The following is a 26,033-nucleotide window of genomic DNA, read 5'->3' as shown; positions in this document are numbered from 1 at the left end:
TATCTACTGTTAGCTTAGGAACAGAGATTCAAGTCTTCTATTGCTTCGAAGGAAGTAATTGAAACGTTTTTCGAAAACCGAAAACAGGATGTTGGATGAAATTTTAGTTTGAAGAGAATTGATTGACAGTTGCTGTTATGATCACACTTGCGGTTTGCAAAACAGAAGACTTGCATGTTGCTGCAAAACACTCCAATCAACCTGTCAATCAAAAACAACATCGGCGTTACCGCAGCACGAAGCAAGAAAGCCAAAATGGAAGTTGTTGAAACGTTTTTCGTGAGAAGGCCCACTTCCCTTCCCTTCTATAGTTCGGGTGTTGTATCCAGAGATGAGACACGTTTGTGAGAATAGCTTTTTCTTTAAACAAAATCTTTGAGAAATCATACATCCTGTAAGGAGCAGCAGATTTCCTATATAAAGCACAGATTCTGCTCAATAAATCACCAGTCTTCTACAGGACACAAAGTAAACGTAAGTAACTCGTATAAACTTCTTATTGTTTTACTTATACGTGTTTCGCGTTGCAGATGAACAAGTCAGTTAGTCTTCTTTTGCTCGTCGTCGGAATCCTCGTTCTTACTGACACCACCGCTGCCCTTTATCGTCGTCGTCGTCGTCGTACCGTCGTCTTACGTCGTCGTCGTTTCGGATGGTGGAACGAAGAGCTAGCAAGCGGTAAGCAGTTACTGATAGCCTATGCAGCAATGGTATTTCATTCACATATGTTACGGTGTTATTCTATCACATTAGCTAAACAACAGATCTAAGTTTATATACGCTTGTTCACCGACGTTTAACATTAGCAGATGAGGACATCAATGAAGTTATGCAAAGACTCAACGAATTAAAACAATAATTTGTTCCCCATTCAATGTATCAATGATGAACAGTTAATATAAATGAATTTAAAAGCATTTGTGTGTTTAAAGCAGAAAGTCAATAAGTTTTGCATAGATACTCTAATACATAGGCTGTTACACTATCTATCGTGTCAGTCTACCACAAAATAACATGCCACCAGAGTCGGTATATAAACAAAAAGAGTCGGTATATAAACAAAGAGTAACACATATTTTTAAGAATATGTGTCATTGGAAAAAAACACCAACGGCAATTGCCATCAGTACAAAATGTAAAAACTAATTACCCAAAAAAGGTAAATACATTGTAACTCCTGAAGCGGGTACAAGGTGTGTCAAAATTAAACAATCATGTTATAACGATGATCGGTGCCCTGTCACGCGAGAATAAATAATAATAATAGTAACTTTTATTTGTCTCTTTGATTACAGCAGCGCAGATTTATAAATATTGTAAACGAAAAGACAGGATATTGCGACAAATCAAGAGTTGTTAAAACACGCTTACAGTTAAAACATATTTACATTTAATTGGAAGAAAATAAGCTAATAAAAATGAAAACACGTTTTCAACGGTAAAAGATCATGATGGTTGATTTAATATCTGCTTTTGAGTGTGCATATTTTTTACTGATGTGGTTATCTGGATTGTTTGCAATACCATTCCAATCTGCAAGAGAAAAACAATTATATGTATGTTATAACTATTAAAAAAAAGAAAAAAAAAGAATTACCCACAAAGTAACATACATGGTAACTCGTAACCTGGCACGAGGTGAAACAGAAAACCCGTGTTATAACGACTGTCGTCTTCCGGTCACGCGAGGATAAAGTAAGTTACATTCTTTTATTAAGTATTAAAACCTGATGCTGCTGCTACTATAATCGGGATCAATAACTGTTCAGTTTACGTTGTAGTTTAACCTTATATTTACCATTTTTTTAGCTAGGTAGACTGTTTGTTACGAAATAGTAGGGATTCATTGGGATTGACACGTAATCATTTAGCATGTGTAAGAGTTTTAAAAACAGGCTTAAATGTTTGCTTTTTTAATTTAACTTTTACCTGCGTCGTGTTTTAGCCTTTTGACTACCACTGTAATAACACTTTATTTTATAGTTTTTCGCGCCCCCCTTCCGAGTGTTTCACGCCCCCCTAGGGGGGCGCGCCCCCCAGTTTAAGAACCACTGGGTTATAAGCATGCATGCTAACCAACTGAGTCAAGGCGCCTGACATAAACGAGAAGGCTAGTTGTTCAAAAGCTTACCAGTTAAGTCATTGCATGCATTACTCGTCGAATAACCATTTTTTACACCACCAATACAAACAAATTGGCCATCGCAGTTGTTTAATCTGAAATGTAACAATTCTTGAACTGAAATGTGATGGTTTTCAATTATTTTAAGACACCTCACTTAACAATATCAACAAAGCCTGCACTCTACGTTACTGCAACAAATTATTAAACAGAATAATTTGCTTGCATTTAAAAGAAAGAGAATACAAAACAAATTACTGACGATTTCCACTCTACCTGCAGATGTTTTTACAAAAAAACACAAAACACTTAACGGCAATTGCCCCAACCGAATGTTCACTTTTAGGTTTTTGAAATTATTTCTACAGCTGACAATTTGGACAGACATTAGTGACCACTGGGTTGGAGCAGTTGCCAGTAAGTGTCTTGTCCAATGATACATACGCCCACAATGGTAGCAGCGACAAGCCTTGAACCCATTAGTCCTGGGTTAGAGGCAGATGCGCTAACCACACCACACAGCGCTGTGGAAAACTTACCTAACAGCAGGACACATAGCAAAATAAGTTCCATCATATGATTCAGCACGAATCTGTAAAAATCCAGTGGTAGTTGCAGAATGCATGTAAGGTGGGACAAAGTTGCTTAAGTTAGATTCACCAGTTGTGTATGTCACCGGTACTACTAGATGATTGGACTCACATTGGCCTGTAATGTATAACTTTTTGTTAAAGTGGTTAAAAATTTTACCAACCAAAATTTTCAACAAAATTTTTTAACAACTTCTTTTTCTGAAATTTACTTTAACCGTTGATCACTGTCAAAATATCTAATAATAATTTTAATCTATCGAAGTTGTTAAACTAAAATTTTTAACACTTCTTTTTTTGAAAGTTACTTCAACCATTGATCACTGTCGTGTTATCTAAATTGTCATAAACTTTTTCTTAACTTATTTATTGCAAACTTGCTCCAACCCAGTGATCACTGATGGGTTATCTAAATTACAAGCTATATAGTAAAAAAATCACCACAAAGTTATATAAGTGGTAACTAAAAAGTTACAAGGTGTATTAAACAGAACACCAGTGTTGTACCAAATGTTGTTTCCTAGCCATGCAAGGATAAAGCAGGACAGCAAGTTACTATTAAGTCCTGCACCATGTGTTGACTTGTAAGCGCTTGTTTTTGTGAATTTAGTTAAACAGTAATCATGCAGTAATTATAGGTAATGTTAGAAGTTAATATTATTCATATTGTGGCGGCTGCATAATGATTTATCGCAAGAGGTAAACTAAAAGAGCGTAGAGAAACGAGAGACACAGATTTTATTAAAAAGATATCAATAGGAAAAAAGCACTCGTCTACTCTCAGCGCACACACGCTAATTGTGCAGTTTTAAATCTGAAAATTAAGTCTAAAAATTATAAATATGTTTTATGATTTGATTTCAATCAAGAGATAAAACAATAAATGCTAGAATTAGGAATTAAAAAACTGTTCGACCAAAAAGGATACATATGACCACTACCGTGTTCAAAAAATTTGTCTAACAAAAAAACTTCCAAATAATGTCGCCTGTTATTCAAATAATTTGCGTTGGCCTAAAATAAATTTTACTTGCTTTAGAGTAGATAATAATCCAATAAACAGATGTATAAAGAATTGGTTCAACAACAAGATTACCTGGCCAGGTGTAGTTTTTAAATGGTTGCAGAATTTTTCTAAGGGCTGTTTCCATTTGAGGTTGGGTAACAAGAAGTCCCATAGATCTGTAAGAAAAGATTTATAATTAAAAATGCTTATTTATCCTTGATTCACAGGGTATTCCAACAGTATAATATGGGTATCATTCTTAACATTATATACAGTGGTTTTAGACACCCTGTTTTTTAGTTTTGCATGCAACTTTGTGGGTTATTGTTTTTAAGGCATAACTGAATTTTTTAGGATACAAAAATTTCTGTTATACGGTAGCAGCATAAAGATTTGAACCCAGCATACTAGGGTTATGAAGAAATTGCTCTGCTTGTCTAGGTGTTCAGATAATGGGCCAACTCTAACATAAACGCTATGTAACATGTCATGCTTTACTGTAGGACCTTACTTATGTATACTAGAGCACTTTAACCACTGCTTTATGGTGATAACTGATAACTATATGCATCGTTGCTGCTACTGTGACGTATTGTTTCCTTTAGCGTTAAACGGTTTTGGCTTTTGTGTGTAGTTTGCTGTGGCGTTTCTCCGTATTGTTTCCTAGTTTTTCTTTCGTTTTATATTTGGCTTTTGTGTTGGGTGTATACGTCTCGCGCTTGTTTCACCTTTAAGCATAATTGGTCGTTGCGGCGCGAGTGCCCCTTACTCGTCTGTTTCACTTACATCTGCCCTAGTATTGCATAAGATCGGCAGTTTTCGTTGTGTGTATGGTGTAGTAACGTTGCGTTGGTGTATTGGATTACCATGGTTAAAACGTTGTTGTATTTGGTTACTGTGGTCAAGACTTTATAGTGTGTTTGAGAGTTATTCTTACCTGTTTTATTATAAGAGTTTTTATATGCCATTAAACTGTTAAGAAATACTACATCAGACAGTTGAGGTAGGCCGTTAGAGCAGCGTCCCGGACCACACTTTACGTAACACTACTATGGTAGGCGTACGTGTCCTTGTTTAAGACACTCAGCTGCAATTTCTCCAACACCAGTGGTCACTAATAGGTTGTAATTTTTCAGCGCCACATAAAAAAATAAATATTCACATACAAAGTTACATACGAGGTAACTGGTAAGCTGGCACAAGGTGTATGAAACAGCACACCTGTGTTTAAGGACTGACGTTTTCCGGCAACACGAGAATAAAGCAAGTTACATTCATTCATTCATAAATAATTATAATAAGTTACCTTGAAAGCATTGTGTATCCAAACATAACTCTTCTTGCGTAATTAAATATATAACAATCATACCGAAAAGACCTATAAGACTTGATACTTCTATCTGACAAATAAAATGTGGTTGATGAAAACCAATCCTGAAATAATAAACAAATTAAAGCCTAAAATTAGACTTACAGGTGTTTGTGTACTTTAGAGAATGTAATTATGCATGCCCTGATATAAGTTATGATAGTATCGTCTGTAGGGGCCCGTCTTTTGCTTTTGTTAACTTTCTTGTTCTTTGTTCACGAGACCGAAAAGACGAAATAAATTTCATCCATTCATATTATTATAAAAAAACATTTTTTTACCTTGGTATTATTAACTGCAAATACAACATCACAAACACTTGGAACAGTTCTTCCATAAAAACACCTAGCTCTGTATTGAAGCTCAAAATTACCATCTGTAATTTTACCATTGTATGACATAAGCAGATCTCCCTCAGCTCTTTGGCTTCGAATCTGTCATAAAAAAAATTTATAACAAAAAATGTTTTTTTTAATAACCATTTTTTATTAAATTTTTATATGAAAATTACTTAACCTTGCATGACAGGGTAATTATAGTTGTATAGCACAGGTTTTTTGTTGCATACACCTTGCTTTAAGAGTTTCGACCATTGTGGGCGTATGTGTCCTTGGGCAAGATACTTAATGACAATTGCTCCAACCCAATGGTCACTAACGGGTTGTCCAAATTATCAGCCATATACAAAAAAACAAATAGGATGCCCTTATAAAATAATCACTCACAAAGTAAAATACTTGGTAACTCATAAGCAGGCACGAGGTATTTGAAACAGAACACTCGTGTTTAACAACTGTCGTAAGCAGTTACATTACAAATCTACATTTGAATGCAAATTAAATTTATTTACCCGATAATATCCAAAACGTTTAAAATTGTGATTTTCTATGGCAGCTACAAGAATAAATGGATGAGATTTCCTGCTGGTCATCGCAGTATTAGTATCAATAAATCTGTGAATTTAGTTTGTCGCATTAATAACACTTAACGGCAATTTTTCCAATCCAGTGGTGACTAATGGGTTGTCCAGTTTATTAGCCATACCTAAAAAATCTTTTTCTTTATTTGTCTCTTCGATTATGATAGCGAAGATTTAGAAATATTAAAAAAACAGAACATATCGACAAAACAAAAGTTGTTAAATCACGCTTACAGTTAAAAACATATTTACGTTTAATTGGAAGAAAATAGGCATGGTCGCTACACCTAGCAAACAATTTATGTTTAATTATTTTCAACTTAAACTTCTAATGGAAATAAATGTGTGCAGAAAAAAAAACACAACCTGTTAACTTACTTATATTCCTGATCATAGTGTATTGAGCGCCCAGCACTAAATTGAAAAGAAATCTGCAATTTAAGTTTGTTATTGCACGTTATAGTAAGGAGGGGTAAGATGGGTCATGTTTAGCACATAATTTCCAAATATCCTGATCCTATTTGAAACAATTAACAACTTTCTATGGGAGTCGTGGGAATACGGTGTCATAATTCTTTGAATGTTCTTTGTTTACTACCAAATAGGCAATAAAAGAGGATAAAAATGTGTCCCATCTTGCTTAATATGTAAGCAATACTTTTACATAGCCGGTACTGTAGCACAGTTGTAATAGCAAGCATTATAACGACAGATTACAAGGTTAGATTTGATGCTGCTACTATTGTGGGCGTATGTGTCTCTGGGCAAGACACTTCACAGCAATTGCTCCAACCTAGTGGTCACTAATGGGTTGTCCAGATTATCAGCTATACATAAAAAAATTAAAAACCAATCACCCACAAGTTACACACATGGTAACCTGTGAGCTGGCACAAGGTGTATGAAACAAAACACTCCTGTTTTAATGACTGTCGTTTTTTCAGCTACGCTAGGATAAAGTGAGTTACATTTATGCATAATTATAAAACCTTCATGCCATATGTAGAAAACGTTCCATTTCCACCATCTCTTAATGTGTTACTTCTTGAACCATAATCATAGTTGTAAAAATCTGGTATCCCTGCAGTTATATTGGGGGCAAGAGCAGCTATTGCATTAGCTAAGTCAGATACAGGAGGGTATGCAACTGAAATAAAAGAAAACAGTTTAAGTTATTATTATGCTAAAGTTTCAGTTCCCAAATGCAAAAATCACATACAAAGTTAAATTTGTGGTAACTGGTAAGCAGGCACGAGGTGTATGAAACGGAACAGCCTCTACAAAGAACACAGTTTAAATTATGGTTTGGCACCATGGCACAGTTGGTTAGCGGGCCTGCCTTTAACCCGGAGGTAATGGGTTCAAGGCTTTTCGCTGCTACATTTGTGGGAGTATGTGTACTGGGCAAGACACCTAACGGCAATTGCTCTAACCCAGTTGTTGATAATCGGTTGTCAAATCATCAGCCATGCAAAAAATAAAAAACAATTACCTTCAAAGTGACATATGATGTAACTCGTAAGCTGGTATAATAATGGCTGTCGTTTTATAGCCACGAGGATAAAGGAAGTCACATACACATGATATATACATTCATACATCATTTTTATGCCCATTTTATAAACAAAAATTAACACATTTCAAATTGTCAGCCATACAAAAAAAACTTAAACAAAAAAACCCACAAAGTTAAAAATGTTGTAACTCGTGAGCAGGCACGAGGTGTAGGAAACAGAAAAATGCGAACATCCATGTTATAATTTCTTAAGAAATATATAATGTAGGAAAATAATTACTCGTTTTTACCTGATGTTTTTGGGTTCATGGGGTAGTGCTGAGTGTATGTAGAGAACAGATTACCACCAAGAGATTCAAGGAAATTATTGCTGGTATGATATTGTAATCCAGCTTCCACTGCTGTTCTCGGGACAGGTGTTTTATTTGGTACATGGCGTAACATTACATTAGATGCCTGTCAAAATTTTAGAGAATAATAATAATATTGATAACTTTATTTGTCTCTTCTATTACTTTATTAAAGTTTTTTGAATATTTTAAACGAAAAGACAGGATACGGCAACAAAACAACAAAATTTTAACCAATCGTCCAAAGTCATAATTTTGGTGAATAATAGTAATAATAACTTTATTTGTTTTCGATTAGGTAGCGAAGATTTAGAAATATTTCAAACGAAAAGACAGGATATAGCAACAAAACAATAGGTGTTTAAACCTGCTTACAGTTGTTAAAACACGCTTACAAAATTACATTCACTTTACAAAACAAACCTTCATGGACGAATATCCAATGTTTTTATAATCAGCTGAAGTAGCTTGGTCTACCCTTCCAAATGTATTTCTATTTTCCCAATTTCTGGCTGAAAAATTAAGAATTGGATAAATTTATGCTTTTTTTACTATAGTTTATGATAACTTGCTTTATCCTTCCCAAGGACACATACACACACAATGGTAGCAGCGACAAGCCTTGAACCCATTACTTCTGGGTTAGAGGGAGGCGCGCTAACCACTTCACCTCATTCAATTAATTCTTGTTTTAAAAAAGAAACTTTATAACACGAAAACGAAAAAAACGACCGATTTTTTAGTCTCATACATCTAAAATGCAAACCAGGCTTTATAGTTTATATTCTTTATCTGGTTGATCTGCATTTTATCAACACTTCACCTGTTACATTTAATACAAAAACAAATTCACTGAAATATTCACTAACAAAGTTACATAAGCGGGCATGAGGTGTATAAAACGGAACACCTGTGTTATAGCTACTGTCGTTTTCTAGACAAGCAATAATTAAATGAAACGTAACTTACTTTAAGCTTGCAAGGCCAGAAAACGACAGTTACAACACAGTGTTTTGTTTCATACACCTTGTGTCAGCTTACGAGTTACCAAGTATGTTACTTTGTGGGTGATTTTTTTCTATTTTTTTACGTATGGCTGATAATTTGGACAAACTATCAGTTACCATTGGGTTGAAGCAAAAAAATCAAGAGGTAATTAATATATATATAGGTTTCTTACACATTGTATATTCTGGTTGGTCATTACTAAACCACATATCTCCTGTTGAACATTTCCTATCTATATCATTCTCATGAACAGATGCTACTAATGTCCACCCACCGCCAGCAGTTGTCATATCACAATAGACCTGAAAAATTACAAATTCAATGTTTTAACACATAGACATACATATATTATGTAGATATATATATTATACCAGAAATATATTTTTTTTTAAATGTGCATGAACAAACAAGTACATGTGTTAAATTGGAACCGGCAGTTGTAATATGAGTTTTAGGTTTGTCCAGCGCCAAAGCACAGTTGGCACTGATGTCCAGCGCCAAAGCACAGTTGGCACTGATGTCCAGCGCCAAAGCACAGTTGGCACTGATGTCCAGCGCCAAAGCACAGTTGGCACTGATGTCCAGCGCCAAAGCACAGTTGACACTGATCTGCAATTGCTCCAACCCAGTGGTCACTAATGAGTTGTCCAAATTATCAACCACACATAAAAAAACTGAAAATATCTTCAAAAATTATCACCCAAAAAGTAACATACTTGGTAACTCGTAAGCTGACACAAGGTGTATGAAACAGGACACCCGTGTTTTCAACTGTTGTTTTCCGGCCATGCGAGGATAAAGTAAGTTACATCAATTCAACTTTTACCCAATATTTATAACAAATTTATAATCTTACTTGAAATGGTATAAGAGTACCCAGCGGTTTTAAATAGTAATATCCATCTGTCGTTACTTCAGTAGAATTCTTAAGATCCAGACAAGACAGTGCTGGGTTGTTTAAAGTTCCATATGCAATTTGTTGTTGTTGTTCTATATTATATTTATTTTAATGAATGAATGAAATTTATTTCGTGTCTTCAGTCACGATAATGAAAAACGTGAGAGTTTACAAAAGCGAAAAGATGGGTAGTAACGGTAAAACAACAATTGTTAAAACACGCTTATTGATAGAAAAGAAAATATATAATGTTTTGGATGAAATGTCTGACCGTTACACCCTACAGACGATACAATGTAAATTAAGTAAATAACATTTAATTAAACATATTAAAAAGTTCTAATTGGAAGTGAAGTCTGCATAAGGACACAACCTGTGAAGAATCCTCCGGTATATAGCAAAATTGGCTGGTGGAAAGTGTTAGAGGTTGGTGGTTAGTGGTTGATGGTTAGGGGGTTAGTGGTTATAGGGGTTAGTGGTTAGCAAATAAGGTGGGGGGAGATTCTTTACTACCACCAAAAGAACTCACCTGCCACTTCCTGGGTGTTACTTTGTGCCAATGATGGCTTTCGTCCAAATGTAAGATGAATTATAATTACTGCAATAACAATAATTACAATCAGTACGACACAAACAAAAACTCGCCAAAATCTTATAGGGTGTTTTTTCTTCTGATCCAATGGCTTGGTCGTTTTTGGTAGGGCTGGTAGTGCAACTGTGCCTAAAAGAAAATTAAAATTACAAAAAATTATTCATTCATTTATTTAAGATAGAATTAAAATTTCGAAAAAAGTACAATTGTACAATCCATTAGGTACTATACAACTATAGAGTAGTAAAATCTGGGGTGCCATTTTTATAGACAACTAACAGCAGGGTAAAAGTCTTTAGGTAAAAATTGACACGCTAAAACATATGAATGAATGTAACTTACTTTATCTTCGCGTGGCTGGAAAACGACGGTGGTTATAACACGGGTGTTCTGTTTCATACACCTCGTCCCAGCTTACGAGTTACCACTAATTAACTTTGTCACTGACGGCACTGCTATCTCAAAAGTAGGGGTAATATTTTGCCCTGGCGACTCCTAACGGTAGGCCTACATATATGTCACAAAGTAACATACATGGTAACTCGTAAGCTGGCACGAGGTGTTAAACCCGTTTGATAACGACTGTCGTTTTCCAGCCACGCGAGGATAAAGTAAGTTACATTCATTCATTCATTCATTCATTCATTCATTCATTCATTCATTCATTCATTCATTCATTCATTCATTCATTCATTCATTCATTCATTCATTCATTCATTCATTCATTCATTCATTCATTCATTTATTTAAGGTAACAAGGTACCAGTGGGTTGGAGTAATTGCAGTTGACTGCCTTGTGCAAGGACACATACACGCGCTTTAGTAGCAGTGCTGCGCAACAAGTATATATTCTATAGGCGAGCGCTTTTATCTTTGCGTCGAATATTGTCATATACCATATAGTACTGTACGTAAGATGGGGTAACGTTAGCACCTAAATCCCGTATTTTCTGATCGTATTTCTAACAATCAACAACGCTCTTTTAAAGCTACGGCTGTGTAGTTTTGTAAATATTCGTTGTTTATTACCAAATGAAACGACCAATAGGAATATAAACATTTACCATCGTCAAAGAGTAAAAATACCTGTATTTTGTGGTTCAATATCATTTGAATATATACCTTCGCCTAAGTCGTCTTCATACTGCACTTCTGGCACGCGGTTTGTATTAGATTTAAAAGCGTCTCCCATTACTAAAGAATAGCAGTTTGCAGTTTAACGAAGTGTACGCTTACTGTATGAAGTTTAAATTAATAAAGTAAGAAAACGAAAGTGATTTAAGTTAAAATAGAAAATTCAAGGCGACTTTCGGCACGTTGTCTTCTCGTGTTTTTAAATTCTAAACATTTCATGTAAGAACGTCATTACAGTCACGAATGCCCCGTCTACAGCAGTTGTTTTTATGACACATTGCATGCTGCTAAGACAGTTTCGGTTATTTTAGTATCGCATCTGTAGTTATCTGCGTAATTCTTGTTTTTTTTATAGCAGGAATAGTCAAGTCATTTAGTTTCCTCGTGTGGCGGGCTAAACTAGTAGGAATAATTGCACGGGTTTCCTGTTGCGCGCCATGCATGGTCGCTAAATATATCTCGAGCTAGTGAGTTTGGGATATATAAAGCTTTGGAAGTAATTGTTTTTGTTTTTGTAATCGCGTAATTATAACTGAATTAATGTAATTTGTTTATCAAATGCGTGGTGGGGCAACGGCAGTTATTATAATACGAGTGTTTTGTTTCATACACCTCGTGCCAGCTTACGAGTTACCACGTATGTAACTTTGTGGGTGATTGTTATTTAATTATATATTGTATAGCTGACAATTTAGACAACCAATTAGTGACCACTGGGTTGGAGCAATTGCCGTTTAGTGTCTTGCACAAGGACATAAAAACTCACAAAGCTGCATATTAAAAAAGACACATCTGGAACCATAAGGTTCAAAATATATAAAAAAAATACGTTTAATATTAATGCTCTAAGTGTGTGTAGGTAACAAACGTGCACAAAAAACAGAATTCGCAACAAAAATCTACTATAGTTGCAAAGATGAATCAGTATGCGAATGGTGTATATAAAATGATGCATATCATGATAAAATACAGTGGATAACGCCTTAACTACTTTTCTTTTTTTTTAATTTTAACTGTTTGGTAAATTTCCTAGTCCAATTGTTAAGATTTTGGAAAATTTTGGAAATGAAAAAATGGCCAAAGTAAAAAAAGGGAAAAATTACTTTTTTATTATGTTTCTATTTCAAATAAATTTAAGTTGTAAAAAACAAGTTTTAAAAATGAAATCTTTATAAATTTTTTATAAAGTTCTGCGAGGAAGATGGGACACCTTTAGCACATAATATCAAAATATCAGATCGCGTTTAAACGATTAACAACGGTCTATGAAAGTAGTGAAGATATGGCTTAATAATTCTTTAAATGTTCTTTTACTACCAAATGGGACGAAAAATACAACGAAAAGGTGTCCCATCTTCCCCACCTAACTATAATTACCCAAAATTTAAAAAAATGTGAAAAAAACGGCACTTGTTATCCAAAGTTTTTTCAAAAAAAAGTGAATCTAATCATCTGAAGAAGGGATCTCAAATGCGACCCCAAATTGTTGTGACAACGCACGTAATTGCTCTTCATAAGCCACATTTTTCTTGATACATTCTGAATAGTTATATTTTAGGTCTTCAATTTCGTCAAAAAATTCACCATCAAAATGCGAGAGTTCTTCTCTCATTCTTTCTATATCTTGCGTCAATTTTTCGTTCTCTTTTCTCAAAATGAGCATTTCTGTTCCAAGTCTTACGTTTTCTGCTTTTGTTGTGTTTATTTCCTTTTCCTATTATTGTATGTTTTATATTGTAAAAAAGCACCTAACAAAATAATTTTTTTACAAAAAATTAAAAATATGATATAGTTTATTTCCTAAAACTTGGATTTTACCCATAGTTTTATTTTTTATACCATTGTTAAAACAAAATTAAATTTAGCCTGTTTATGAGATACTTAAAAACTTATCCTTTTTGCAGTTAAAACTTATTGACTGTATGCTTTACTTAAAAATTCTCATTCCAAAACTATTTAAAATTTTATATTTTTACCTGTTCTGACGTGCTTGGCCCATTTTCGTCTAATCCATGATTTCGGAGCTTTTGATTGGCTGTTTTAATCAGGTGATTAAGTTCTTCTTTTTCATTCTCCAATCGCGCGACAGTAAGCCTAAAAAAATATTTTTAATTTTTCTACTTTTTTAAAATTTTTATAAAAAAAACATAGTTACAAAAAATTTTATGAAGCTTGACAATGAGCATAGCAAACAAAAACCAAATCGATTTAGCAGCCACGCTTTTTATTTTACATTTTTCCTTAAGTAATTTACCATTTCAAATCAAACATAATTTGTATTATTAAACCTGTACTTGACAATTTGGAATATCAACGCGTCAGAAATACTCCTAAAATTAGACCAAGTAGGCTGTTATTTTGTTACGAGAATCAACCAAATCCATGAGCACTAGATCAGGACCAGATTTATGGAATTAATTACAGTTAAACGTGGCTCAATAGCGATTAATTAACATGAAAAACTCCTATGGTATAAACAGTACCTTGTTAGTTGCAGTTCACGTACAGTGTTGGGATCAGAACCGCCGGCTCCAAGCGGGAACCTCTCGAGTACTTCCACCTGGAAATGATGGTTATTTTATTATGTGTATGTGGTGTATACCTCATGCTCACTGTTGAGTTATAACATGTTGTTGAGTTATAACAAGAAGACACCCACGTTACACAGTAAGCATGAGATGTATGAATGCACCATGTGTGTCTGGTATAAAAGAAGACACCCATGTTATAACTCAACAGTGAGCATGAGGTGTATGAATACACCATGTGTGTCTGGTATATAAGAAGACACCCATGTTATAACTCAACAGTGAGCATGAGGTGTATGAATACACCATGTGTGTCTGGTATATAAGAAGACACCCATGTTATAACTCAACAGTGAGCATGAGGTGTATGAATACACCATGTGTGTCTGGTATATAAGAAGACACCCATGTTATAACTTGACAGTGAGCATGAGGTGTATGAATACACGAGTTGTGTTTGGTGTATAAGAAGACACTCATGTTATAACTCGACAGTAAGCATGAGATGTATGAATACACCATGTGTGTCTGGTATATAAGAAGACACTCATGTTATAACTTGACAGCGAGCATGAGGTACTCATCCCAAAAAAATCTTCCAACCACAAACCGCATCACCTGCTCTTGTAATCTTTCCACATCTTTATTAAGTTTATTTTCCTGCATCCTCTGATCTTCAAGGACATCTTTTAATCCTCCAACCTCTTTCGTCTTCTTCTCTAAATCCGCTTCCGTCTTACGAAGTTTTGATTCCAACATTCTAGATTTTTTAAATTTCCAAATAAAAAATTATTTTTCTAAAAATTTGCAAATTTTCTACATTATTTTTTTTAATTTCAAAAATAATTAAATCCCAGAATTTTTTGTTTATTGTTTAAAACAAGATCAGGATATTCGGATATTATGTGTTAAAGATTCCTATCTTACAACACAGTACTATAGTAGGGTGGGAAGAGGACACCTCTAGCACACAGTTTTTTAAAATACTGATCTGGTTTTAAACAATTAACAACAGTCCATAAAAGCTGTGAAGAAGTATTTCCCTGTGACGGACGACGCCTCTGCAAAATAATTTAAAATAGCGAAAACTGTTGCTTTTTTCGAACAGAGTAGTTATATATAGCACTGTGGGGTAAGATGGGACATCTTTAGCACATAATATCCAAATATGCTGATCGTGTTTTAAACAATTAACAACAGTCAAATAAAGTTGTGAGGATACGGTTTCATAATTCTTTTAATGTTCTTTGTTTACCACCAAATGGGACAATAAAATAGAATGAAAAAGTGTCCTATCTTCCCCCACCCTACTATATATATAAAATACATGACTTTAAAAACAGGTACCTGCTTGTAATAGCAGAGTTATAGCCTTTACTGCCACTGCCAGCAAACTTAGGAGCCTTGCTTTCTGCCACTGTAAGTTTTTTCTTAACTTCTTCAAAATCTTTAGTCAGTTTATTATACTCTGCCTATAAAACAAAGTTAAAAATTAAAAAAATATTTACAAATTTTTATACATTTTGGGGAGAAATAGATTGTTAACTTTTAAGTACAAAACTCTTAAAATATAAAGTCACCCTTTTGGTAATGGGCCAACTCTGGCAAAAGCTTCGCTGTAAGACCTCACACATATAGAATTTACAAGCACACACAAAACACCAAAAAGATAAAAATAATATATAAAAACCAAAAATGTCAAATTTCATTCCTAAAAATTATGAAAAATGCTAATACATTTTGTAAATATAATTCGTACAAATAAAATACAAAAATACATAAAATATAAAATTACACACTAAAACGTTGCTAAAAAAAGTAAAATACCAAACCTGCAAAACTTGTTTTGAGTCCCTTATCCTGTCCCTTGTTGTAGCATTTTTATTCAAATCTTTTCGAAGTTTTTCATTTTCTTTCATTAATTTTTCAACTGATTGCGTTTTACTTTCATATCGTAAACTTAGCTGCCCTCCAATTTGCTGAGTCATTTCGTTAATACGGTTCTAAAAAAAATTAAAAAAAAAATTATTTTTTTTAAGGTTTTTACTCTGCTTTTTTTGAATTCAAAAGTAAAAAGGACTACTTAAACAATTTTTTTTAAATATTTTTTTCAGTTTTTTTTATTAGTCTTATGGCTCAGTTGTTGAGGGGATAAAGCTTAACCCAAGGATACCAGGTTCAAATCTCGATGCCGCTAATATCAGTCATACAAAAATATCAGTCATACATCAAAATGTTATATTTTTTTAACAACATTTTAATTTTAAAATGTTATGATTAACTTTAAATACTTTTAAGTCAAAATTAAAAAAAAAACACCCAAAAGCTTCGTAATTATCAGCATTAGGAAACATTTTACATTTTAAAATAATTTTTTACAAAATACACATATAAAAACATGCTTAAACATTTAAAAAAGGTTCTCAAATTCAAAAAATAAAAAAAAACTCACTTTTAAAAGTTGATTTTCGGATTTAAGTTGCTCAAGTAATTGATTAGACACGACGCCGGGAGCTTTTTTCAAATCCTCATTTTCTCGTTGAACTCGTTCTACGACTTTCTTCATCAAGACAACTGTCTTCTCTAGCTCTTGGATGTTCTTCCCACTTCCCCCAACATCCGGACCCTAAAATAAAAAAAATAAGAGCAAAAGTTTGAGATATTTTTTTTACTAATTTTATTTCTATATTTGAGAATTGATTTTTTTTTCAATTATTTAACTTGAATTGCTTTATTTAAAATTTCTTTTAATTAGAAATTATCATCATTTTTTTTATTTATTTATTACCTTATATTTTCTAATTAATATTTAGGGGGGGGGGGGGAATTTTGCATTTTATTTTGTCTCTTTTTTTTTTTAACTTTTTTCTTTTTTTAACCTTTTTTTGAGGATAGTTTTTTATTTTTCTTACTTTTCGTTGAATTAATAGTTTATCAACGCGTTGTTGAAGTTCAGCTTTCTCGGATTTCAACAAGTTGATAAAACGTTGTTGAAATTCAACTCTTTCCTGTCAAATGAAAACATGTTAAAAATGTTTTGTACCTCATGCTCACTGTCAAGTTATAACATGGGTGTCTTCTTATACACCAGACAAACATAGTGTATTCATACACCTCATGCTCACTGTCAAGTTATAACATGGGTGTCTTCTTATACACCAGACACACATGGTGTATTCATACCCTTTATGCTAACTGTCAAGTTATAACATGAGCGTCTTCTTATACACCAGACACACATGGTGTATTCATACATCTCATGCTCACTGTCAAGTTATAACATGAGTGTCTTCTTATACACCAGACACACATGGTGTATTCATACCCCTTATGCTCACTGTCCAGTTTAAAAACAGGCGTCTTGCAATACTATTTAACTACAACTTACAAACCAAAAAACACATAAAACTACACCATACAGAACCCACCACAGTGAGCCTTGAACCTAAAACCCTCAAGTCACAAAAACACAATACCTGTAGTCTTGGCACATCATGTTTAATTTGCTCAATTTCGAATTGAAACTGTGTATTTTCGGACGCCAGTTGTAAAATACGACCCTGCATTCGGTTTTCTCTATCTTCAAATTGTGACGCAAGCGTTTCGTCCGTTTCATGACGTAATCCTGTAAAATATCCAATTTATTAAACCATTATATAGTAGGGTGGGGAAAATAGGACACTGTTTTAATCAATTTTCTCGTCTTATTTGGTTGTAAACAAAAAACATTTAAAGAAATATAAAACCGTATCCTCACGACTCTCATAGACCGTTGTTAATTGTTTAAAACACGATCAAGATATTTGGATATTATGTGTTAAAGGTGTCCTGTCTTCTCCCTCAGGGTTAAAGTACTTCAATTATAACCAGATGGTACCCAGTTCAAAGCTTGGTGCTGCTAGCATTTTGTGTCCTTACACAAGACACTTAACAGCCTAAAACGGGAATATAGGCCAAAGTTGGCCTAATACCCTGTTCTATATGGGCATGCCAGGGACCTTAGATTTAGGCCAGAGTTGGCCCATTACCCCAACATTGTATACACACAATCTATATGGGTGAGGTCATACAGTAAGGCATGCCATGGCGCCTAAGATTTAGGCCAGGATTGCCCATTACCTTAATAACGCATTCTTTACCTGCAGTTAATAACTCTTTTTGTAAATCTTGCATTTGATTTGAAAGGTGTTGGTTTTTCATTTGCATTTCAGTTATTAGTTTGTTTTTAGGAAGTGTCGTCATTTTTTTCAAGTCGCTGTTTTCCTCTCCAAGATCATGCAGACGACTGGAATAATGGGATTTATATACACCTCATGCTCGCTGTCGAGTTATAACATGGATGTCTTCTTATACACCAGACACACATGGTGTATTCATATACCTCATGCTCACTGTCGAGTTATAACATGGATGTCTTCTTATACACCAGACACACATGGTGTATTCATACACCTCTTGCTCACTGTCGAGTTATAACATGGGTGTCTTCTTATACACCAGACACACATGGTGTATTCATACACCTCATGCTCACTGTCAAGTTATGACATCATAACAGCACCTGCTAAGTTCCTCGATAGTATGCAGATGTTGTTTTACTTCGAGCCCATTAGGTGGCGCTGCATCATCCGTGTATTGGTTTAGGGGAATTACCGGTTTTCGAAGTTTTTCTTTTTCCAAGCGAGAATTCGCGACACGCAGTGCAGCGATCTAAAGAATAACTTAAAGTTTAAATTTTGTTTATTTGTAAAAAAAACAGAAATAAAATAAAAAGCATAGATAACTTGAAAATAATAATTGTAATATATAAATAATACAAGAGAAAAAATAAAAAAAATTAATTACAACAGAACTAGCAAAGAATAACAAAATTACAATAAAAAAAACAACAAAAAACTTACTTGTTTATCTTGTGCTGTTACTTGTTTTTCTGCGTCTTGGAGTTTAGATTTCAAACTTTCAACTTTGGATTGCCACTGTTTTTTAACATCCCATTTTGCTACTTCCAGTGTGGTCTGTATGTATGAAATGTTATGTGTGTTTGGTGTATAAGAAGACATTCGTGTTATAACTTGACAGTGAGCATGAGGTGCATGAAATATACCTCATGCTCACTGTTAAGTTATAACATGAGTGTCTTCTTATACACCAGCCACACATGGTGTATTCATACACCTTATGCTCACTGTCAAGTTATAACATGGGTGTCTTCTTATACACCAAACACACATGGTGTATTCATACACCTCATGCTCACTGTCAAGTTAGAACATTGGTGTCTTCTTATACACCAGACACACATGGTGTATTCATACACCTCATGCTCTTATAGTTATAACATAATACAAAAATAAATTTTCTATATTCGACATACATTATATCATGCCTGACTGCAACAAATAAACTTTATAATTGAAAACAAAACTCTAAAGCCCACATATCTCACTAAAATACTTTTTTTTTAATCCTACATAAAAACCAAATACGGTATAACTACATTTAACTAAGCTTCAGTATAACTAGTTAAGCACTCTTATAGACCCTTTATAATTAAGAGTCATATTACATTGAAGCACAATACGTTATAATGTGACTCCGGCTCCACAAAAGGCTTTAGAAATCTGGCCAAAGGGTATATTTGTTTAACTGGTTGAGCTTAAAAGTAGGCGTGACCATTTCTTTGGGGGCGTGGTGGTTAGAGTTATAATTTTTTTATATAAATTTTTACGAAAAATCATGTTTTATGTCATATTTTTTTTGTTTGTTGAATATTTTTTTGATAATTTTTGAAATAGTAAAAATTTGTAGCCAGTTTTTAAAAATTAAACTTTTTTTGTTTATAATAAAAAATAACATTTTAAGTTTGATAAAAATAACAGAATTTTACAAAAAATTCAACAAATAAAATATTTTTTCTCCAAATTCCAAAAAAAATAAGATTTCATACACATTTTTAAAAAAATAAAAAAAAAGAACTTTACTTGAAATCTAAAAAAAACTTGTTTTCTAAAATCCTAAACCAAACTTTTTTACCCGAACTTTTAAAAATTAAAACATTTTTTCCTAAAATACAGAAAAATAAATTCATTTTGTCTAAGATATAAAAAAAACAAATTTTTACCAAAATTTAAAAACTTTACCTTATCAGGGATTTCTGTTTTTTTCTTTAATTTTTCCTTTAGATTTTCCACTTCACGTTTCAAATTCACGATTTCCGATTTTAATTTTTCATTTTTTTCTCCGTCTTGACTTGAATAAACTGATCTTGGTAACTTTGAACTTGCAGAGCTTGGCCTACTGTAGCATACAAAAATATTCTCAAACAATAATTACTAAACTTAAAATAAATATACAAAACCTAATTTTTTTTGTAAATTTAAACATTTGACTTTAAATTAAACCACAAAATTCAACAATGAGCACGAGGTCAACGAAAAACTATCAAATCTCAAACTTTTAGACTTTTTTAAAATTTAAATTGTACTTAATCTTTTTTTTCATTTTTTTATTTTTGACCTAAACAAAACTTAACAATCAGCACGATGCCCACGAAAAAACTCTTAAACCTAAAATTTTTAGACTTTTTTTTGAATTTAAGATATACTTGATCATTTTTTAAATTTTTAAACTAAATTAAACTCAACAATAAGCACGAGGTCAACGAAAAACTCTCGAACCTCAAATTTTTGGTCCCTGCATCCACAGGTTTGATCTCATCCTCTTCCACTTTTCTCCCTTCCGATAATTTGATCTTTAGAGGTTGATCCTCCCCAAACTTGATCCCCGCATCCGGACCTTTGTTCCGAAGCAACCTCTTCATCTTCTCGCGAAGATCTTTGCTCTCTGTCTCCTTCGTGTGGAGATCGGACTTTAATCTTTAAAAAAATGAAATAATTTAAAAATTATTTTTCCATAGTTCTAATATATATAGTAGGGGGAAGATGGGACACCTTTGGCACATAAAATCCCAATATCCTGATCGTGTTTTAAACAATTAACAATGGTCTATGGAAGTCGTGACGATACGGTTTAATAATTCTTTAAATGTTCTTTGTTTACTACTAAATAGGACGAAAAAATGGAATGAAATGTGTCCCATCTTTCCCCACCCAACCATATATTCAAAACTACGATAATCATAACTAAACACTTGAATAAATATAACAAGAAAAAAATTAAAATACCTCTGGATGACTTGACTCTTCTTCTCTGCCTCTTCTAAAGTCTTCCGGAGCTCAGATTTAAGAGTAGTTTCCGTTTTTTCCGATTGTTTTAAATTTCGACGAAGCTGGGCAATTTCGTCTTTCAAATCTTCAATGTCGTCCTGGGGTAAGATGGTTCATGTTTTTATTTTATTTTCCCGTCCCATTTGGTAGTAAACGAAAAAGAATAATTTTTTATTGAAAAAATATGAATATATATATTTCATGTACTTAAATTGCCTTATTTTGATTGGTTGGTTTAAATTTTGTTGAATTTTGATTGGTTGGTTTAAATTTTGGTGGATTTTGATTGGTTGGTTTAAATTTTGGTGGATTTTGATTGGTCGATTTAAATTTTGGTGATTTTTGATTGGTTGGTTTAAATTTTTGGCGAATTTTTGTTGAAATTGCAGCTATTTTGTGATTTTCGCTTTTTTGTTAACTTTTATACACCTATTTATGAAAACTAATTGGAAAAAAAAAAAACAACTTCTTAACAAAAGTATTAATAGATAAAAATTCACGTTTATTTACTTAATAAATATTTTAATGGATAAAAAAATATGCTTTTGTTATGATATTAAGTTAGGTCCCAATCATTTACTTTATTTGCTATAGCGCCACAATGCGGTATTTGGTGAGTCACATGTTACGTTACTGAATGACATTGACGAAGGTTTTGTTTTTAATTCATTACATATTACACCGTAACGTTGATACTACATTTTAAGATCTGTTTTGTTCGCTAGCTTTGTTTTCTTATTTAATAAACAACCAAAGGTCACAATATGATTTACCTTATAATGAGCTGTTCTCTTTTCCACGAGAATTGTAACATTATGAGTGTCAGCTTCGCCGGCGGTTGCCGCTCGTACGTTTTCTTGAGCCTGCTGCACCAGATCAACACGTAGCTCTTTTAACGCATGGCTTAATTGCTGAAAATGAGATTTTTAAGCTAAATTTTGTGTTTTTCTTTGTTGAAGTGAAATAATATGTGGCTTTTGTATAGATAAACCAGATAAAAACCCTGCTAGGAATTAATGTAACTTATTTATCCTCGCGTGGCCGGAAAACGACAGTCGTTATAACACAGGTGTTCTGTTTCATACACCTTGTGCCAGCTTACGAGTTACCACGCATGTAACTTATTTATCCTTGCCTGGTAGAAAACGACAGTCATTATAACACAGGTGTTTTGTTTCATACATCACTTTCGAGTTAGTATGCTACTTTGTGGTCAGCGTTTTTAAATCAAAATCCCTTAAAGAAGTTGTTTTATATAAAAACGTGATATTGTAAACATTAACAATACCTGTTGTTGTTTTTCTTTTTCAGCAAGTTCTTCCTTTAAACGCTGAACAAGGTTTTTCATGGATGCGGCAGGGGCACGGGTGTTCGCATCCTTCTGTCTCTTCAATTCTTCTTTTGTGACTGATAATTCCTGTATAAAAACAATAAATTACAAAAAAAATGTTTAATATTTGTAAAAAAGTAATGCTTTATTACATTTATTAAAAAAAAAAGAATTTTAAAGACAAAAATGGTTGTTTTGTGAAAAAGCTATTTCTTTTGTATTTTTTTGTGAAAACAAATAATTGAATAACAAAAGAAGAAACTGTTTTTTTTTGTTAAATCTTACCGTTGTCGTTGCCTCAACTTGTTTATGTTTCTTTGCGAGTTTCATACGTAATGCGTTTAACATAACGTCATGTGTCTCTTGCATTCTGCAGCAAAAAAATTGTATGTGTCATTTATAAAAAAATAAAAACAAAAATTATGAATAAAAACTATAAAAGTTTCAATAAAATGGGAAAAAAGGTAAAAACAAAAGGTATAGAAAAAAAAACTACAAAAAACGTAAAAATAAAAAAAATAAAAAAAATAAAAAAGCGATAAAAAACTGCAAAAAAAAGAAAAAAACTACAAAAAAAGATAAATAAAACTATGAAACAAAAGATAAAAAAAATTACTTCATTTTTTCTGCCTCATGTTGTTTCTTGGTGTCCAACAGCGCTCTCTTGTGACGAGAAATATCCGCGTTTGACGATCGAACTCTTTCCATAAGAGCCGACATTGCAGCATCTTGCTCGCGAACCATGTCTTCTAACTCGTTTAGATGACGAAGATCGGATGCGGAGGGAGCAGACGATCCTGGAGGTTGGGAGGCGCTCTTGGAGGATAAAGAAGAAATTTTACCCGTTGCAAAAAAACAGAAAAAAAAAAAATTTTCTCAGAAACAAATTTTAAAATGAAAATTATTTTGTTTTAAATGTGCACAGTTTGAAAATGTTTGTTTTTTAAACCCTGGAGGAATATTTTTGTAATAAAACATAGGGACATTAAGAGGCATTGAAAAACAGTTAAAATAAAATGAAAAACTACTATAAATACTTACAGTAGCTGCCTGTTTAAACTTGTTGAATGCGTCATCAGTTTTCACGTGAATCTTGTTCTGCATGAGCAGCAAATCACGCTCATGAGCTGCTGACATCATTTCGTGATCTCTGCGCGATTCTTCAAGCAATTCTTTATACCTAAAAAATCAAAAAAATTTGAAAAAGTGTTTTACAATGGTAGCAGCATCAAGTTTTGAACCCATAACTTCTGGTCCAGAGGCTAAAAAAAAATTTATAAAAAAAATTAAAAAAAAAAATTTTGAAAAAACTGTTTTTTGACACGTACGCTTACAATGGTAGCAGCATCAAGCTTTGAACCCATAACCTCTGGTCTAGAAGTTAAAAAAAATTAAAAAAATTATAAAAAATTAAAAAAAAAAATTAAAAAAAAAAATTAAAAAAACATTTAAAAAGAATGTTTTTTGACACGTACGCTTACAATGGTAGCATCATCGAGCTTTGAACCCAAAACCTCTGGTCTAGAAGTTAAAAATTTTTTAAAAAATTAAAAAAAATTTTTTTTTTTTAATTTAAAAAGAATGTTTTTTGACACGTACACTTGCAATGGTAGCAGCGCCAAGCTTTGAACCCAAAACCTCTGGTCTAGAGGCAGGCAACTCTAACTACTGTGCCATAGCGCATACATACCTTTCTATACTTTGTTCTTTAGCAGATAATCTTTTCTTTAAAGTTTCAATCGTGTTTATTGCCACGTCGAGTTGTTGTTTTGATTCGTTATCCGTCTGTTGAAATATATATCAACAAAATATTTCAACAAAATTCAACAAAACTTTTCAACAAATTTACTAAATATTGCAGAAAACGTATAGATATACTTATAATTTAATATGTTGAATTTAGATTAATAGATTCAACAACAAAAACGCCAAAAATTAAGAAAAAAAAACAACAGACTCAACAAAAAATTAACAAATTCAACAAAAGTTACCAAATCAATACAAATCAACAAATTCAACAAAAAACAACAAATAAATCAACAAATTCACCAAAATCAACAAAAAGTCAACAAAATCAATAAATTCAACATATCTCACTGTATGAGGTTCTGGCAGAACAACAGTAGTCGGCATGTGAAGTCGCAACTCGTTGATAATTCGATCACGTGACGTTATATCGCCCTCAAGTGCGTGTCGAGCGTCTTTTAAACGATCCGATTCAAATTCAAGATTCTACAAAAAAAAACAAAAACAAAAATAAAAACAGAAATAAATAAATAAATAAATAGGATCTGGTGCTACGAAAATATAACGGACAAAAATCTTCAACAAATTGCGTTCTGTATGAGATATATATTTCACGCAAATGGCATCGTCAGTCTCTGATTAAAATAGAATTCTTTACACACATAAGAATTGTTCAACTGTAAGACCATCAGATCACGCTCAGATTCCCTTCTTACAGACGTAGTTAAGTTTGGGATATGTCCGTTTGTGTTTGTATGTGCAAAATCAAAAATAAAAATAATGAATACCAAAAACACTTGATTAGGTTCTACACTGTTAATCGAGTTGTGCAAAAAAAGTGCAAAATTGAGTTCGTAATACCTTAACTTGCGCTTGTAGATTTGTCATTGTTTTTCTTTGTTCTTTTATTGTTTCCAAAGCTTTTTTCAATTGATCTTCAACAGAAAGTGACGTTTGAGGCAAAATTTCGCTAAAATCATCCAATCTGTAAAAATAATTAAAGGGTAAAATTTTAGTTTGGTAATGAATTAATGATAGCTATAAAATCTTAGATTTTTTGTTGAATAATTTGTTATTTTGCCACAAATGGGGCCAGTTTTGTTAAAATTTTTATGAAATAAACATTTTGGTTATAAAATAATAAAAAAACAAAGTTTTTAGTTCTGGCAAAATACAGTGTCTTCCTGAAAAGTCACCACACATGTATTTTTGTGGGTAATAATTTTTGAAAAGTAATAAAAAATTACATAAAAAAAAACAGTGAAAAAAACGAAAAATAATAACGTAAAATATCTAAAGCTACATTTTTTGGAAATTTCTGACACTTTGGACAATCAGAATGACTAATGGGTAGGAGCAAAATCCTATTTAGTTAAAAAATAATAAAAATACAAACTTTTTTGCTCTTTTATTAACTTCGCGTTGTTGATTTTGAAATTGGTCGAGTAATCGTTCTAACTCGCTCTCTCTGCTCTCCCACTCCACCTGGTGGTCCTCCTGTACCTATACATAGAAACATAATATTATTGGTCGCCACATTTTAAAAACATCAAGGTATGCAGGCAGGCGAAATTTCCCCAAATCAGAATACATAACAAAATGTACAGTAGGGTGGGGGAAGATGGGACAGCTTGAAGACATGATATCCAAACATACTGATCGGGTTTAAAATACTTAGCATCGGTATATGGGAGTCGTA

The 26,033-nt window shown here is 32.9% G+C and overlaps 3 protein-coding genes across 7 annotated transcripts in view; 1 reads left to right on the top strand and 2 right to left on the bottom strand.

Annotated features, from left to right (window-relative positions):
• Positions 1-917, top strand: part of LOC100181624 — a 16,389-nt gene extending 15,472 nt beyond the window's left edge. The window contains exon 4 of the mRNA XM_018815461.2: positions 828-917. Within this exon, the coding sequence (XP_018671006.1) occupies positions 828-859 (32 nt within the window). The 3' untranslated portion in view covers positions 860-917. The remainder of the gene's footprint in view (positions 1-827) is intronic.
• A 341-nt stretch (positions 918-1,258) lies between these two features.
• Positions 1,259-12,732, bottom strand: LOC100182049. 4 transcript variants are annotated; one of them, XM_002125057.3, is made up of 15 exons: positions 10,713-10,969; positions 10,308-10,499; positions 9,737-9,870; positions 9,053-9,182; positions 8,296-8,384; positions 7,813-7,978; positions 6,996-7,153; positions 6,385-6,437; positions 5,938-6,040; positions 5,369-5,521; positions 5,025-5,152; positions 3,809-3,894; positions 2,662-2,830; positions 2,132-2,217; positions 1,259-1,533 (listed from the first exon to the last, which is right to left on the bottom strand). In XM_002125057.3, exons 4-15 carry the CDS (start codon positions 9,168-9,170, stop codon positions 1,433-1,435), a joined length of 1,410 nt encoding a protein of 469 aa, XP_002125093.1. In that variant the 5' UTR covers positions 9,171-9,182; positions 9,737-9,870; positions 10,308-10,499; positions 10,713-10,969; the 3' UTR covers positions 1,259-1,432. The 4 variants fall into 4 exon arrangements, 3 of the variants coding, with proteins under 3 accessions (XP_002125093.1, XP_026694143.1, XP_018670982.1); XR_003396735.1 differs by lacking the exon at positions 10,713-10,969 and adding an exon at positions 12,216-12,732 and having other exon boundaries at positions 1,362-1,533; positions 5,025-5,118; XM_026838342.1 differs by lacking the exon at positions 10,713-10,969 and adding an exon at positions 12,216-12,732 and having other exon boundaries at positions 1,362-1,533.
• Positions 12,733-12,841: 109 nt separating this feature from the next.
• LOC100178957 (centrosomal protein of 290 kDa) overlaps positions 12,842-26,033 on the bottom strand; it is a 17,025-nt gene continuing 3,833 nt past the window's right edge. The window contains exons 8-31 of one of the 2 annotated variants that reach the window (XM_009863010.3): positions 25,731-25,837; positions 25,196-25,319; positions 24,686-24,820; positions 24,279-24,373; positions 23,630-23,768; positions 23,205-23,404; positions 22,874-22,958; positions 22,547-22,675; positions 22,032-22,169; positions 21,217-21,356; positions 20,710-20,907; positions 20,173-20,329; positions 18,934-19,047; positions 18,594-18,742; positions 18,172-18,317; positions 17,509-17,657; positions 16,945-17,040; positions 16,485-16,658; positions 15,865-16,035; positions 15,380-15,504; positions 14,651-14,792; positions 13,988-14,064; positions 13,481-13,598; positions 12,842-13,218 (exon numbers count right to left, since the gene is read on the bottom strand). In XM_009863010.3, coding sequence (XP_009861312.1) covers positions 12,949-13,218; positions 13,481-13,598; positions 13,988-14,064; positions 14,651-14,792; positions 15,380-15,504; positions 15,865-16,035; positions 16,485-16,658; positions 16,945-17,040; positions 17,509-17,657; positions 18,172-18,317; positions 18,594-18,742; positions 18,934-19,047; positions 20,173-20,329; positions 20,710-20,907; positions 21,217-21,356; positions 22,032-22,169; positions 22,547-22,675; positions 22,874-22,958; positions 23,205-23,404; positions 23,630-23,768; positions 24,279-24,373; positions 24,686-24,820; positions 25,196-25,319; positions 25,731-25,837 — 3,378 coding nt within the window. In that variant the 3' untranslated portion in view covers positions 12,842-12,948. The remainder of the gene's footprint in view (positions 13,219-13,480; positions 13,599-13,987; positions 14,065-14,650; positions 14,793-15,379; positions 15,505-15,864; positions 16,036-16,484; positions 16,659-16,944; positions 17,041-17,508; positions 17,658-18,171; positions 18,318-18,593; positions 18,743-18,933; positions 19,048-20,172; positions 20,330-20,709; positions 20,908-21,216; positions 21,357-22,031; positions 22,170-22,546; positions 22,676-22,873; positions 22,959-23,204; positions 23,405-23,629; positions 23,769-24,278; positions 24,374-24,685; positions 24,821-25,195; positions 25,320-25,730; positions 25,838-26,033) is intronic. The other variant, XM_018815435.2, reaches the window with a different exon arrangement.

The sequence above is a fragment of the Ciona intestinalis genome, unplaced genomic scaffold, assembly GCF_000224145.3.
Source record: "Ciona intestinalis unplaced genomic scaffold, KH HT000075.2, whole genome shotgun sequence".
NCBI classification, from domain to species: Eukaryota; Metazoa; Chordata; class Ascidiacea; order Phlebobranchia; family Cionidae; genus Ciona; species Ciona intestinalis.
Note: the sequence above shows the minus strand (reverse complement) of the source record. Positions and strands in the feature narration are given on the sequence as shown.